Source organism: Sceloporus undulatus, chromosome 5, assembly GCF_019175285.1.
Source record: "Sceloporus undulatus isolate JIND9_A2432 ecotype Alabama chromosome 5, SceUnd_v1.1, whole genome shotgun sequence".
NCBI lineage: Eukaryota > Metazoa > Chordata > Lepidosauria > Squamata > Phrynosomatidae > Sceloporus > Sceloporus undulatus.
Genome location: NC_056526.1, coordinates 88,752,383 through 88,766,500, shown reverse-complemented (window position 1 = coordinate 88,766,500; position 14,118 = coordinate 88,752,383). Strand labels below are relative to the sequence as shown.

The window sequence follows — 14,118 nt, the reverse complement described above, 5'->3', positions numbered from 1 at the left end:
GTAAGCGATACCTGCTAAAATTCTCTTTTCTATATAACCATGAAAGGTACTGGAGCCCTCTCCAGTTTTCAGTCTGTCAACCAGAGAAGACACCTAGAATTTGTGACACAAAACTGCCCCCTCCCCCAAAAAAAAAGGAAAAAAGAAAAGGGTTTAGCATATCTTTTGAAGGGCGACAACAATGTGAGATTGTTTAGGGTTACCAAGACTCCGCTGCCTCTTTTTATCAAAACTTTTGCCATTCGTTTCTTTCTCTTGGGATGTGAGACAAATGCTTGGAGTTTGTGACACAAAACTGAAACCAAAGTTTGGCATAGATTTGGAAGGTGATGGGACAAAAGCAAAAAAAGAGGTTGTTTAATGTTCACAAGGATCCCGTATGGTTATGTAATTGTCATGCTTGGGTGGAAGCAAAGTCCATGGAGTTTGTGGTACAAAGCACACAGAGATGTTACAAAAGTTTGTCTTATGTTTTGGACGGCATGGGCTGATAACAGAGTACAAAATAGTACAGCGTAGTACTGTTTTCTTTTAACAGCTATTAGGACCCTCCTATTAGTCTGTCATTTTAATGCTTGTAGGTGAGAGAGGTTTTAAAAAATAACAGAGTTCAAAACAGTACAGCGTAGTACAAATATTTGGCTTAAATTGTGAAAGTGATATGAAGACACTGGGCCTTTTTTTGTATGTTTACCACAAACCCACCCACATCCTTTGCATTAGTATGGACAGTGACACAAAAGTCTTTTTTGGTATATTTGGAGGGAACAGGAGATTTGGCAGCTCATAATTATTCATTGCAATGTTTTGTAGCAGAAGTGAAAAAACGATCCGTTCCCTGTTCCAGCCTTTCTCATTTAAAGGAAGAAATAGGTAGACATATTAATGTCTTTTCCTCCCCAACATTCAAAGGGCATGTGTGTCCTGCTGTTATATTTAGACCTGAAAAGAAATCATGGATTGCTCCTTCTTCTTCAGTCAGCGTGACTGGTTGGGCAATTTAAAAATCAAAAAGTTTAACTGAGTTTATATCTCTAGACTCCTATCTGTAAGTGACTAACAAAAATCCCCAGCAGTGACTAGTAAAGCTGAACAGACTTCACATTTCCTTTATTAAGCTGTGAGTTGAAGACCCCCCTCAGGGAGCCCTAGTATAGCATTTCATTTCATATAGTATTGCCTTCTTGATCAGGGCAAGGAAGATAGAACAGAGGAAACACAGTCATAATCTCTAAAGGAAGCAGGTTACGTTATAGGATGGTTTACAATAAAAGAAACCTTATCTGAATTGAACAGTAAGTGTCTGGCTTATTTTTTTTAAAAGCCTCTAATTTTGCAAAAGAGCCCTACTGCTTTCGTAATATTAAATTCATGGCTGCTCAAAGTCTTGAACATGTTTTAAAAGTTTATTGTCCTGTTAATTTTAAATATGCTTTATATTTCTACAGTTTTGTGCTATGATATTTCCCTGTCCATCTTCTCTGCTGTTATACCAATCAACTACGTGAGAATGGATGTGCCAGCCAGCCAGCCTGGTGTCTATGGTACCTGTCTTGGCTTTGCACCGTTTCTGCTGGAGAGACAAATTTTGACAGCTTTAATCTTGCTCTTCAGCCTGCTGTCTCTCGCCACAATCAGGTCTACTGTTATTGCCAAGGAGTCACAGAATATGTGTGAAGAAATACAGATACTTCAAGGAGTCCAAGATGCAACAGCAGTCATAGGAAGGATATTCTCTTATCCCATATCACCATTTGCCTTTCAAGGGAAAATAACCCACTATGAGGTATGCTGGCAAGAATGTTACCAGGTAGCCACACTATTGAAGTTGTTTTGTTCTCTTTTTAAAAATTGTTCTTGGGAATCCACGGGGCTAGGATGCTATATAATGCGGGTGGGCAATATTTCCTTCCTGTATTTCATGCCATGCTGTGACACCTGTATTGCTAGCCAACTTGCTACTTCTACAAACTGAATGGCTATTGTTCTAAATCAGTAAATGACTGTTCCACTTGGGCCGATAACATCGTTGTAGTTCTTACAGCACGACAAATGCTATTAAATTGCCCTGCTTTTCTGCAATTAAATAGCACAGTCCTTTGTTGTATTCACTTGGAAGCAAGTCCCATTACCTTCAGTTAGACATATTCTTTCTTAAGTCTGAGAAAGTGGCCTTAAATATTTCAAGAACAAACTTTTGAGCTTTGCAGAGAATCTATCCAGAGTGCAGTCACTGTGTGTGTGTGTGTGTGCGCGCGCGCAAGCGCAAAATAAAGACCTTGCCCTTCAAAATAAGAATTCTGCCCCAAGATATTTTTTCTTCCCAAATTTCTAACATTGTAGTAACTTAACACTTAATTTGAAATTTAGAAATAGAATGTAGGAACAAGTAAAATTACCATGGGAATGCAAATACAGCAAACATAAGAGTTCTGGCAATTCTGGCAAGAGTTGTCAATGACTCACAATAAAACTAAATGTTATTATTATTACTTGAAGCACTAGAAATTTGGAGACTGACAGAAATTTTATTAGGGCAGAATTCTTATTTGGGAGAGCAATGTCCTCATCCCCTCCCTGGTAGCTCCATCTTTTTCCTGTATTGATAAGTGAATTGGCACTTTCAGACGGCACACTTACAATTATGTTGTTTTTGTGTGCCTTCAAGTTGTTTCTGACTTATGGTGACCTAAGGCAAACCCATCACAGGGTTTTCTAGGGCTGAGAATGTGTGACTCACCAAAAGTTACCTAGTGGGTATCCATTGTCAAGCAAAGAACTGAACCCTGGTCTCCAGAGTCATAGTCCAACACTCAAACCACTACATCACACTGGCTCTTATAGGCTCCCATTATATCTCAAAGAGTTCAACCATGTGTTTAGGCAACATTTTTCCCTTTCTCCTTTTTAATGAAAATTCTCACTCACCAAGCTTTTACACTAAAAGAAAGGGAGAAAGAGTGAGAAAGAGAAAGAAAGAAAGAAAGAAAGAAAGAAAGAAAGAAAGACAAATCAAAATACATGTAATGTTTTTCACAAGGTATGTTTTTGGAACGGACAACCACATTGTATCTAATATGATGCACAGAGAAATACATTCTCACCTATTCTTCTTTAATTAAACAGGTTACTCTGGCTAATGGTTCAACTTTGCCAAAATGGTTGGAATATAACCCTAAGACTAAGACACTTCAAGGGCTGCCACTGCTGGAGGAGAGTGGAGAATATCCTCTTGCTATATTTGCATATGGTGATACATGTATCCAGAAAACACCAACAGCTAGCACAAAATTTGCACTTCATGTTCAAGACAGCATTCTTGCCCATGACAAAACAGCAGACCCAAACCAAAAGCATAACAGGTAAGGTGCATTGTCTTGCAGAAACAAATGAAGGAGACAATTATTTAGTCCAGTTGCTAGTCCCAACTGACTAAAATGGATTCATATAAGTGTTGATTTGGCATTCAGCAGTTCATCCGATACGTCTATTCTGCTAGGAACTATCAAATGGATGTTGGTTATAGTTCCTTCTGAAATATAGTCGCACCTCCAAGTCTGTGGACTTGAAATCCACGGACTTGAAAATCTGTAGAGGGGTAACTGCCATTAATCTTAATGGAGTGTGCATCCATGGCATGCACCCCACATGCATGCACCCCATTCAAGCCTATAGGGCTTGAATATTCACAAGATTTGGAATTCGTGGGGAGGGGCGGAGTCGGAGTTATAAGGGGCGACTGTATATGGAAAATATCTTGGACTAAAGATGGCCTCAAAAGGCAAGCTACAGGGCTCCAGATGATGGACTGCATTCATTGAAAGGGGCACTCTTGTATCTTTGCTGGCTTCCTTTTCACCTTTGAGCCCTCCCAGTCTGCTCCAAAGAGCTGATGGGTCCTCTGGAATAACATGGTAGGTAGCCAAGTGTGCTGCAAGATATTCCTCCTTGTAGCCCCTTCTGTAAACAGAACAACCCACTCTATTATTCAGTGTGTTCTGCTGGATACAAAGCAAGTAATCTTTTGGGCTGAGAGGTCAGACAGATGCAAGAATGCTGTTGAGTTCAATTATGTTCCTGGAATCATCCTAGTTGCAAAGGCAAGAAATATAGTAAACAATTGGCTTACATAAGCCAATTCTTTACTATATTTCTTGCCTTTGCAACTAGGATGATTCCAGTGTTCATACATTGAGGTTATTTGTTGCTGCTGCTGCTATGCGTTTTCAAGACAGTCTTGTCACAGAGTTTTCTTGGCAATATTTATTCAGATATTTGCTATTGCCTTCCTGTGAGGCTGAGAGAGTGTGTTACTTGCTCAAGGTCATCCAGTGGTTTTCCATGGCTGAGTTGGGGATGTGTGTGGTTCAAACCTTGGTCTCCCAGAGTCCTAGTCCAACACTCAAACCACAACACCAGGTCGGCTCTAAGAATTAAAGATGATGATATGCAGATAACTGTAGTCCCAGGAAGGTGTGGCTGTATATGTGAAAAAGAACTATTTGGGCAGTCAGACATGTGTTTTAAAGCAACAGTGGGCAATCTGTGGTCACAGAGATATTGCTGGACTGCAGCTCTCAGCAGCCCTAGCCAAGAAAGCCAATGGTCAGTGATTTACTGGTCATATGTAGAAATTATAGTGTACAAGTTTCTGATAGGTCCAAGCCAATATTTTGTTAAAACAATAACAGAAAGCAGGGAAGCACCAAATATGGATAAGCCAAGAGAAAAGATCAAAATGGTGCACAGTGAAGCGTTCATCATCTATACTACAAGTATGTGGCATGTTTTGACATGACTTTTTCTTCAAGCAAAAAAGTTGACATTTTTAAATATATATATATATATACTGTATATATATATATATATAGAGCCAATAACAGCTATCATTTAAATAATGGGAAATAAAATAAAATTTGTGAGACATAAACCCTACTTATATGTTTGTAGTTCTAAATATGCATACTTGGATTAAATGTAACTTACTTGTGAATAAATATGGATAATATTGGTCTAGAATGTATTTTATTAAATGCCAACTTGTTTTAATAGTATATGTTTTGGAATTTCAGTGTCTGTTCTGGAGCACTGTGTGTTAGGGACATTTCTGTCACCTTTGCTGAAATTATAATCCATGCACCTGGCTCTTTAGAAGCTCAGGAGCGATTATATCTCATTTGCACTATGGCAGAATATCTCCGTTTGGATCCTTCCACACTGACTCTGACCCCCTTCAGCAACCACTTTAGAAATTTAACAGTATTAGCTGAAGACATTAGATATGTCAACACTACGAGACAATATTATGTGGGACTCTACTGGCCAGTTGGATTTGGAGTGTTTGCTATGCTGTATGAATTAGTACAAGTTCTCCAACATAATGTAGAGTCAAACAGCCTCTCACAATTGCTGGGATATGAAATTTCTGGTTGGAGGGTACTTAAGAAAGAAGGTCATGAGAAAAAGCATTCAGAAAAGCAGCACAGGAGACACTTAATGGCCACCCCTAGACCTGCACTGAGACCAACCACAGTTGAGGCCTTCACACCTTTATCAGCTACTCTGCCACAGTCTGTAAGACCAGTTAAGAGTTTATCTCTTTTGTATGAAGAAGCTATCCCCACAAAGACAGACACATTTTTACACTCTGTAATAAACCAAAAGGATTTACAAACCACAAATGTGCAAGTATTACCAAAAACACCAGCATCTCCCATTTTTCAGGATGTCCCTTCCGAACTTTTACCTTCCTTGATGTCAACCTCAATAGAATTTAAGGTGGTTTATAAAACACCTCCAATATCAGAACTACTGCAAACTCAGGTGCCACAAGATATGTACTCTACATTAATGAAGTCTGAACCAAACTGTAATTCTACCCAATGTGATTTAATCTTTTCTGTGCCATTCACTAAAACCCAGCTGTCAAGCTCTCTACATAGCATACTGGACGCTAGTATTTCAACACAAGTAACTCCTTCTGGCAAAGGATTGTCTCTAGAACATATCTCAAGAGAAACAACAGATCTAGATTATAGGGATCTGTACAGACAACAAACAACATCTCATTTTCTGTCTGAAGATACAGTATTTAAAGTAAAGTTTCCTCTGCCTTCCGTACCATCATTGGTAGATCTGAGAGCATCATCTGGATTTCCATGTCCCAGTACTGTCATGTCTTTGTTCTTATCAGATGGTAGCTATGATAATCAAGGTTTGCTTACCAACTACAAATATGCCAGAGTGTCATTTTTGTCTTCTCCGCTTATTACAATGCAGACTGAAGTACCCAGCTGGAATACGGGCTTCAGCTTGTTTGGTATTACATCAGTGTTTGAAACTACAGTGGTAAGCACTGCTTCTGCACTCAAGCTTGACCCAAGCCCAACTGCTCAGGTGTATTACAGTGGCAAGATTCAAACCCTGGCAATGTATAGTTCCCAGGAATTCAACACCTCACAGTTTGCCAATTTCCTAGAATTTGGATTATTGTCTAGAACAAGTAGCCTCCTGGCAATGTTTACTTCCCTGACATTAGCACCACCGATGGAACTGACAGTATCATTTGGACTCAGTAACATATTCCCAACAGAAGCGTTATTGTCTAATGGCAGACAAGGTAGAACAGAGGTAACTGGGATCTATGAACATGCACCAGAGTCCTTTATGATGGCTTCACAAACAAAGACACAGTTAATTGCAAAATACAAAATGTCAGCTATTACTTCAGTTCACATGGACACTCCTCTGCAGAAACAACAACCACATTTCTTTTATGTTACAGGATCCAATAGTACTCATCTAAGCAGCAAATTCCTAGGGAAAGAAGAGGCATTTTGGGGAATGAAGCAGATATCTGAGTGGCACTCTTACAAAACATCAGTGCTTGCCTGGCCTACAGAATTTGCTAGCACTCCCATCTTAGATTTATCTGTGAATGAATATGGCTTTTATAATGGCAGTGTTGTTAGAACTCTTGTGGTGCATCCTGAGACTTTACAACTGGACATGAGTACTTTATGCTTGGAGAGCTCATTTGGAACCAAAGGAAATGTCCAAATGACCAGGGAATCTCTCACAAAACCAGTCGAAGAATCAACTGTTCTCTCCAATAAAGAAATACATGCACAGACTGGATTCTATATTTCCACATTGTACCAAGGGGCACAAGGTAAGCTATATGCTAATAATGATAGAGTGTTTATTTTTGATCTAACATGAACCATTCACATAGATTTCATATGGGACAAGCAGAGGTTGGGAAAGCTAATGTTTTGGTATGCAACTTCCAAAATAGCCTTTTCATGTTCTGATGACAACTGTATCCTCATCCACTGCTAACATACTTTAAGGATTATTAATTATAGCAGAATAAATGATAATTTTAGAATTCTTCCCTATTTTTAAAAACTTCAAACAACAAAAACAAGTAATTGTCAGAGAAGTCCAGCTGTTGGATAGTATAGAAATGTAATTTTAAAAATTATAAGAGCAACCATGATTAGTTAGGGTCATTCCAATCCACCATTCTGTTTCCAACAATAGCTAGCCAGAAGCTGGGTGGGCCATAAACTAGATAGGAAACCACAATTTGTCTCTCTTTGTCCTCATGATTGCTATTCAGGTATAGCACAGTAAACCCTTATTATAGGCTGGGGTTTGGTTCCAAGATCCCCCGTGTATAACAATATCTGTGTATACTCAAGTCCCATTAGATATAATGACATAGCAAAATGGTGTCTCTTATACAAAAAATGGGAAATCAAGGTTTGATATTTGAAATTTATAGGTTTTTTTTTAATATTTTCAAACCATGGATGCTTGAATCCGTGCATAAAAAATCCATGTATAAGAAGGGCTGACTGTATCTCTGAAACCACACATACCTCTGTGCTGTCTTGGCTAGCAGTCATTGTTCTAACCTTTCATCTTTGAGACAGAACAGATGGGCAGGAAAAAATGACTGAACCTGCATTTTCTGAAAGCAGGTCAAACCCCTGCTATCTGCACTACCCACTCCCAAGGCAGCCCGAATGCTCATGGCCTGACCATACAGCATGGCATCAAGCTGCACTGCTGAGTAATTTTTTTGTTGCCTTCCCACCATGCATATGCATTGGTGCACAAGCACACAACCAGTTACTGCCTGTAATCACGCACCTCTGCTGCAGCATCCAAACAGCACAACAGAGAAGGGATGTCATGCCACACTGTGGTGCTTATGATACCCCATCCAGGGAGCCGCTTGAGGTGACTTCTTTTTGCTCCCTCCAGGGAGCGGATCAGTGACACTGCGCACTGATCTGGGGTACTGATCTGGGGTAAAAAGGTGTGGCTGCATGCCGCCCATCTGTATAGCCCCATAGTGTAGAAATGACTGCTCTCTAAATCCTAAGTGAGTACAGGATAAAAAGGGATATACACTTGACCAGCTACTGGACAGCTTTAGACCTATTCATTGTACAGCAATAAACAGCTTCTCCAAGCAGCCAGATTTTGCAAGCAACAGTATCTTCATAGTGCCTTTCAAGTACAGTGGTACCTCGGGATACGAAATACCCAGGTTACGAAATTTTCGGGATACGAAAAAATCCCATTGGAAATCATTGTTCCGGGTTACGAATGTTTTTTCGGGTTACGAAGAAAATTTTTGGTGCTTTTTTCGGCTTTTTCGCATGAAACGCGGCTTTTCCCCATTAGCGCCTATGGCAATTCGGCTTACGAAGGCTTTTCGGGTTACGAAAGCGGCCGCGGAACGAATTATTTTCGTAACCCGAGGCACCACTGTACACAGAATAACAGACATTCCTAAATCACTTCAGATTTAAACAGTTTCTTCCGATAGGGCTATGTCCTGTTGTTTACTTTAAATGTTGTGTGCTATTTCATAGCTGACTTCAACTTGTGTGGTGCCAGACTAGGTGTAGACTAAGATATTGCCTTGGGTGTTGTGACTAGTTGTGACAGGGCCACCATGGCAACATTCCTCTTAGAAATGAATATACATTGAGGCAAGCTATGTTCTCACAGTTCAACACCAGTATCTAATTATGCTTCATCTTCTGTACAGATCCATTTTTTTGGTAATTAATTTGTTTAAAATCAGCACAGTAATCATACCATTTCATCCTTTTAAACAGATACAGTCACCTCAATGCTTACTTCAGAACGATCTCCACAAGGTATAGGAGCAACATGGACACCTTTATTTTCTGTATCACAGATCATGCCAATAGGTAAGACATCATTTAAACTTTCTAATATAGTGCTAAACATCCCCCCCTCCATGTCAGATATTACCAAATATTCATAATATTCATCTTTGCCATTGTTCTAGAGAGTGAGTGACTTCTTTTATTATTTACACTTTATTTTTAATAACTCATGTTTTCTCATAATTTTATCAAGCAGAACAGGTAATTTTAATACACTCCACATTTTTCTTGCCAGAGAATGTGTCATATTTGGGTAAGGGCTGGAATGATGAAATTGTACAACAGTAGAATGTGTTTTCTGAGCAGGAGGGAAAGGTTTGCACACAAAAGGATGGACAATTTCCCGTCAAAGATATCTTAAGTGCAACATGTATTCTGATAACACTTGTGTCTTATCACCTCAGAACCTCAAATCACTATCGCTCATGTCCTGAACAGCCAGTTGGCTATTGGAATGGAGTCAGATTTTAGCAGGAACTCTTCCCTCAAAAGAGAGCAGCAGGATTTTCACCATCTCCCTCCTAATTAGTTGTTCCTTCAAATGTCTTAATTGCAACTATGGAGATTGAGGTATGACACAAGTCTGATCTGCACTGCAGAAATAATGCAGTTTGACACCGCTTTAACCGCCATGGGTCAATGGCCCGTTACAAAGGGCTTATAGTATGGACTGGGTCCGTATTAGGGTTAGAAAGGGGCTTTTGAACCTTAACCCTAATACGGACCGAGTCCGTACAAAATGGCGGCACCCATTCCACACGGGGGCCACCATCTTTACGTAGCGGACATGCTGCATCCACACGTTGCGCAGCGCATATAACGCTGCAAGTGCGCCATTGGCGCCTCGCCATGTCATATCCACGCCGCGGAAAGAAGTGCCATTTTGGGGCTTCTTTTTGCTCCATGAGGGAGGCGCGCGGTTTGGCTGCTGCGGCTCCCTCGCGGAGCAACCAGCAGTGGCGCGAGACTGCCCCTTCTGGGCAGTCTGTAACGTGCCTAATGTTTGTAGTTTGCTGTGGCACCAGAACTCTGATAGAGGCTAAATATTTCACAAGACTACAAATCCCAGAATTCCATAGTATTAAGCCATGGCAGTTTAAAAAGTGATGTCAAACTACATTATTTCTGCAGTGGAGATGAGGTCATAGTCTATGGAAAGGAGCCAGTTGTCTGAATGCTTGATGCTGCACTCAATATGAGGAAGGGACACTCAGGTCAGAAAAATAATGGTAAGGTAAATGGAGTCAACATATCAGACTATTGAAAGCTTCGTTTTTTTACGTTTCTCCCTTGCTAATATATAGGTCAAACAAACAACTCCCCAAGAATTGTGAATGCCATTAAATGGATAACTGCAACAATTGGATACAAGTTCAGTTTTTCAGTACCACACAATACGTTTTATGATCAGGAGGATGGAAATACAACCCAGCTCACCCTTGGACTAAAACCAGCTGATGGTTCCCCAACAGGTCGGGAAAGCTGGCTGCAGTTTAATTCAAGTTGTCAAACTATGTATGGCTATCCGCTTGAAAATGACTTTCAGTATTCGCCTCAGGAATTTTTACTCTTTGCCACCGATTCAGGGGGACTCAGGACTTCAGATACTCTCATAATAGAAATGCTTAGGCCCCCCACGAACCCATGTCATAGTTATACTTTGAGAACAAAAAACAGCTACCATTCATTCCTGAGAAACAGAGAAAAGGTGAATTTGTTTTTTGAGAAACTTTCCAATTATTTGATTGTTGGGAATCCTGGAAACATGGTGCTTCTGCACCTCAAACCAGGGTCCACTGCGATCACCTGGTACAGTAAGTCTTTTTGCACAATGACCACTGGATGTGCAAGAGATGAAATCCAGGATGTTCTAACCAAACTGGGAGCACCCAGTAGAAATGTTAATTCAAATTTTGTTGAGGCAATGCTGCCAGACTACAAAATTTATCAAATTGAAGATGTCAAATACAGAGGAATCTGCTTATCTCCAGCAAAGCTACTGAACGAATCTCTAATGTCCAATAGGACCTTAACTATGTTTAAGGATGACTGTTCCTGGATAGGAAATGTCTTCTCTGTTTTACTCATTGGCATATCTACTACAGTTATTGTGATTCTGATAGTTACCCTCCACTTCTGTAAGTATCAGAAGAGAACTGTTGTCGGATCACAATCATCATCGGTTAATGAAAGGCCCTTCTTTACCTACATTGATTTGGAAATGGATATGCTGAGATCTCGAAAGTCACCTGTGCTTGAACAAGAGGTTACACCATCAGCTAAGCTGTGGTTATCTGTGCCAGCGCCTTCCCAACAGCATGTCTGCAGAGCAAACACAACTCTTGCTGCCTCAGGTTTACCTCCACCTCCAAAATATAGACTTCCCCCATCTTATGTAACGGAAGGACCTAGCCAGAATCATCATGACCATAGTCACAGAAAATATTATCCCAAAGCTAGATTATACTGAGAAATCAGGAAGATGTATATTTTGGTTTCATCTTTACTTTGACACAAGAGGTACTTTCAAAAAAAGTTAACAATCATAATGATGAATATGGATACCCCAGTAATGTTACCCCTCTGTATCGACACATTCTACATCCATGGATTTAACCATCCATGGTTTGAAAATAACTCCCCACCCCCCAAAAAAAATCCAGAAAGCAAATCTTCATTTTGCCATTTTATACAAGAGATACCACTGTATATAATGGGACTTGATCATCCACGGATTTTGGTATCCATGGGGGTTCCTGGAACCAACTCCTCTGCAGATACCAAGAGCAAATTGTAATTATTCATGATGACGTAATGCACAGCAGCATAGTTCATCAGATGTCAAGTAAAACAGTTTCAGATTTAAAAAATTCTACTCCATGAAGCATTGTTTGTCATACATGCATACATTTGCCATGTGCACTGAAAAACTCCAGCTGTATTAAAGGTAAGGATAATGACATACACCATGATTTCCACCCCTGTCGTCACATAAGTTTTGGGACAATAAATCATGATTCTAAAATGTGTTTCAGATGTTTTGATTAATATTATGTTCCCAACAGGTTCTGTTGAAAGTTATTGGCAGAATACCCAACCTTTATTAACTACAGTCAGCAGATCCTTTTAAATCCCATGTTACGAGTGTGGTGTGGTTGCTCCTGCACCATCACTTCATCTCATGCTAATCTGTTAATTCAAGAATGTAAAAAATATGTCACAAGACAACTGTATTCATATTGCATTCTCTGATCCAGCTTCTCCATTTTAGCTGCTTCTTAACTGTGATCTCTCCATGTTGTTCAAAGCACGGGGGTACGTGTGTGCGAGAACCACAGCCAATTTCCTAAGAACCACCTTTGAAAATATAAAGTGTAACACTACAAGGCTTTCTACTGTAATGAATTGCTTCCTCTGACTTGCACGCATTCAGAAAAAGTTTCTAACCAGTAACTTTCCTTTTAAGGGCAGTTTGCCAACTCCAGACTTCTTGTTTTGTGGAAATCATTTAGGATGCCAGCTTTCTATTGGCTTGTGTTCCTATACTGCAAACAATCTGTGTAACTTAGCTAGCGACAATCTTTATCTTCAGGATATGGAAGCCTTAAAACTACTGGTATCTGCAGATCAAATTGCTATTACAACCACAGCAGGCCAGCCTGTATTTTGACCATCTTTGGCCTTTGCTAATGCTAGAACTGCCACAGGTCCAAAATAAATGGGAGTATGAATTCAGGAAATATAATTTTAGAAGTTTCATGAATATCACCATTGTTAATATTCAGAAGACTTTAAACATACTACTTTCTACAGATTGTTTAAGAGCTGGAACAATTGTCAACTGAATTTCCTAGTAAATTATGTATTAGAAGTGTAATACACATATTTTTGAAACATTTTAAAGTAGTGAGGACAGGAATGGTATGAGAAACAGGCAGGTGAAAATGTATGTCTCATATAGGCATACAAATGCCTATTTAAACAGTTAGTGAATGTCCCCAAAATTTATTTCTTTAACTCCCTATTCTCTCAATGCTTACTTTATGGCATGATAAAACAAGTTAAGTTATGAAACACAATAAAACTACAAGAATAAAAACATAAAAGCTTCTTCTATTAGTATACATTATTAACCACAAATGTGAATGAAAGAATTTGTCTCTCTAAACTAAGGTATTTCACTCTTTCTAGCCTGCAATGGTTGATTAAAATTTTTACTTCTTTTCTGAGAAAAATATATTTTATTATTAAACACTTAAGAATACCTATTTAGAAATTAAGGGGCAAAATAGACTGGCAAGAAACGCCAGCATTGTGGTAGAGGTGTGGCGACTGCACACCACACACCCCTACTCTTCCCTGATGTCACGCCGCATGCCCGACCATCATGGCACTCCTTTGGCATAGGAGCAGCAGGAGCAAGGGCGGCTTTTTGCCGGCTCTAAAAGAAGTGGCATTTTGCTGTTCTTTTTACAGCGGGCAAAGTGCCAGATCAGGGCACAGCATGCAGTTTCTGCAGCCCCAATCCAGCATTGAAAGGGCCATCCGTTGAGCCCCCAAGTCTCCACAACAATGCCAATCTCAAGAAAGTTAATATCATAAAACATATACACTCCATTGTTAAGTTTACTGGTATGCTATTGTAAACAAACTTGGGTTCTTACACAATTTTAACATTGTTTTGCTTTTGTTCTATTAAACCTGTATTTTATCGCTGGCAAATCTTGCATCCTTACCATTCAAATTTTTGTTCCTTTTCCATATATTCTTTATAGTGTGCTTTTACATATACTTAGTCTATATAGTGCCATACTCTAAGTGTGAAAAACAGATTATAATGAAGTCCTAATTTGGCATTTTACAATGGCTGCTTGCCAAAAAATCAAAATGACTGCCAATCCAT

At 39.5% G+C, this 14,118-nt stretch overlaps 1 protein-coding gene across 2 annotated transcripts; it reads left to right on the top strand.

The window, feature by feature from the left end:
- The first annotated feature begins 540 nt into the window (after nt 1–540).
- LOC121930995 (dystroglycan-like) lies at nt 541–12,690 on the top strand. 2 transcript variants are annotated; one of them, XM_042468089.1, is made up of 6 exons: nt 541–1,295; nt 1,615–1,786; nt 3,127–3,362; nt 5,073–7,171; nt 9,141–9,236; nt 10,520–12,690. In XM_042468089.1, exons 2-6 carry the CDS (start codon nt 1,670–1,672, stop codon nt 11,683–11,685), a joined length of 3,714 nt encoding a protein of 1,237 aa, XP_042324023.1. In that variant the 5' UTR covers nt 541–1,295; nt 1,615–1,669; the 3' UTR covers nt 11,686–12,690. The 2 variants fall into 2 exon arrangements, with proteins under 2 accessions (XP_042324023.1, XP_042324022.1); XM_042468088.1 differs by having other exon boundaries at nt 1,449–1,786.
- The last annotated feature ends 1,428 nt before the right edge of the window (nt 12,691–14,118 follow it).

What these genes read in the sequence shown, in the direction of transcription:
- LOC121930995 (XM_042468088.1), top strand. Translation starts at nt 1,511, where the DNA reads ATGGATGTGCCAGCCAGCCAGCCTGGTGTCTATGGTACCTGTCTTGGC. An exon ending in CCAAACCAAAAGCATAACAG is followed by an intron (nt 3,363 to 5,072) that starts GTAAGGTGCATT and finishes TTGGAATTTCAG; the next exon opens with TGTCTGTTCTGGAGCACTGT. An exon ending in ATCACAGATCATGCCAATAG is followed by an intron (nt 9,237 to 10,519) that starts GTAAGACATCAT and finishes GCTAATATATAG; the next exon opens with GTCAAACAAACAACTCCCCA.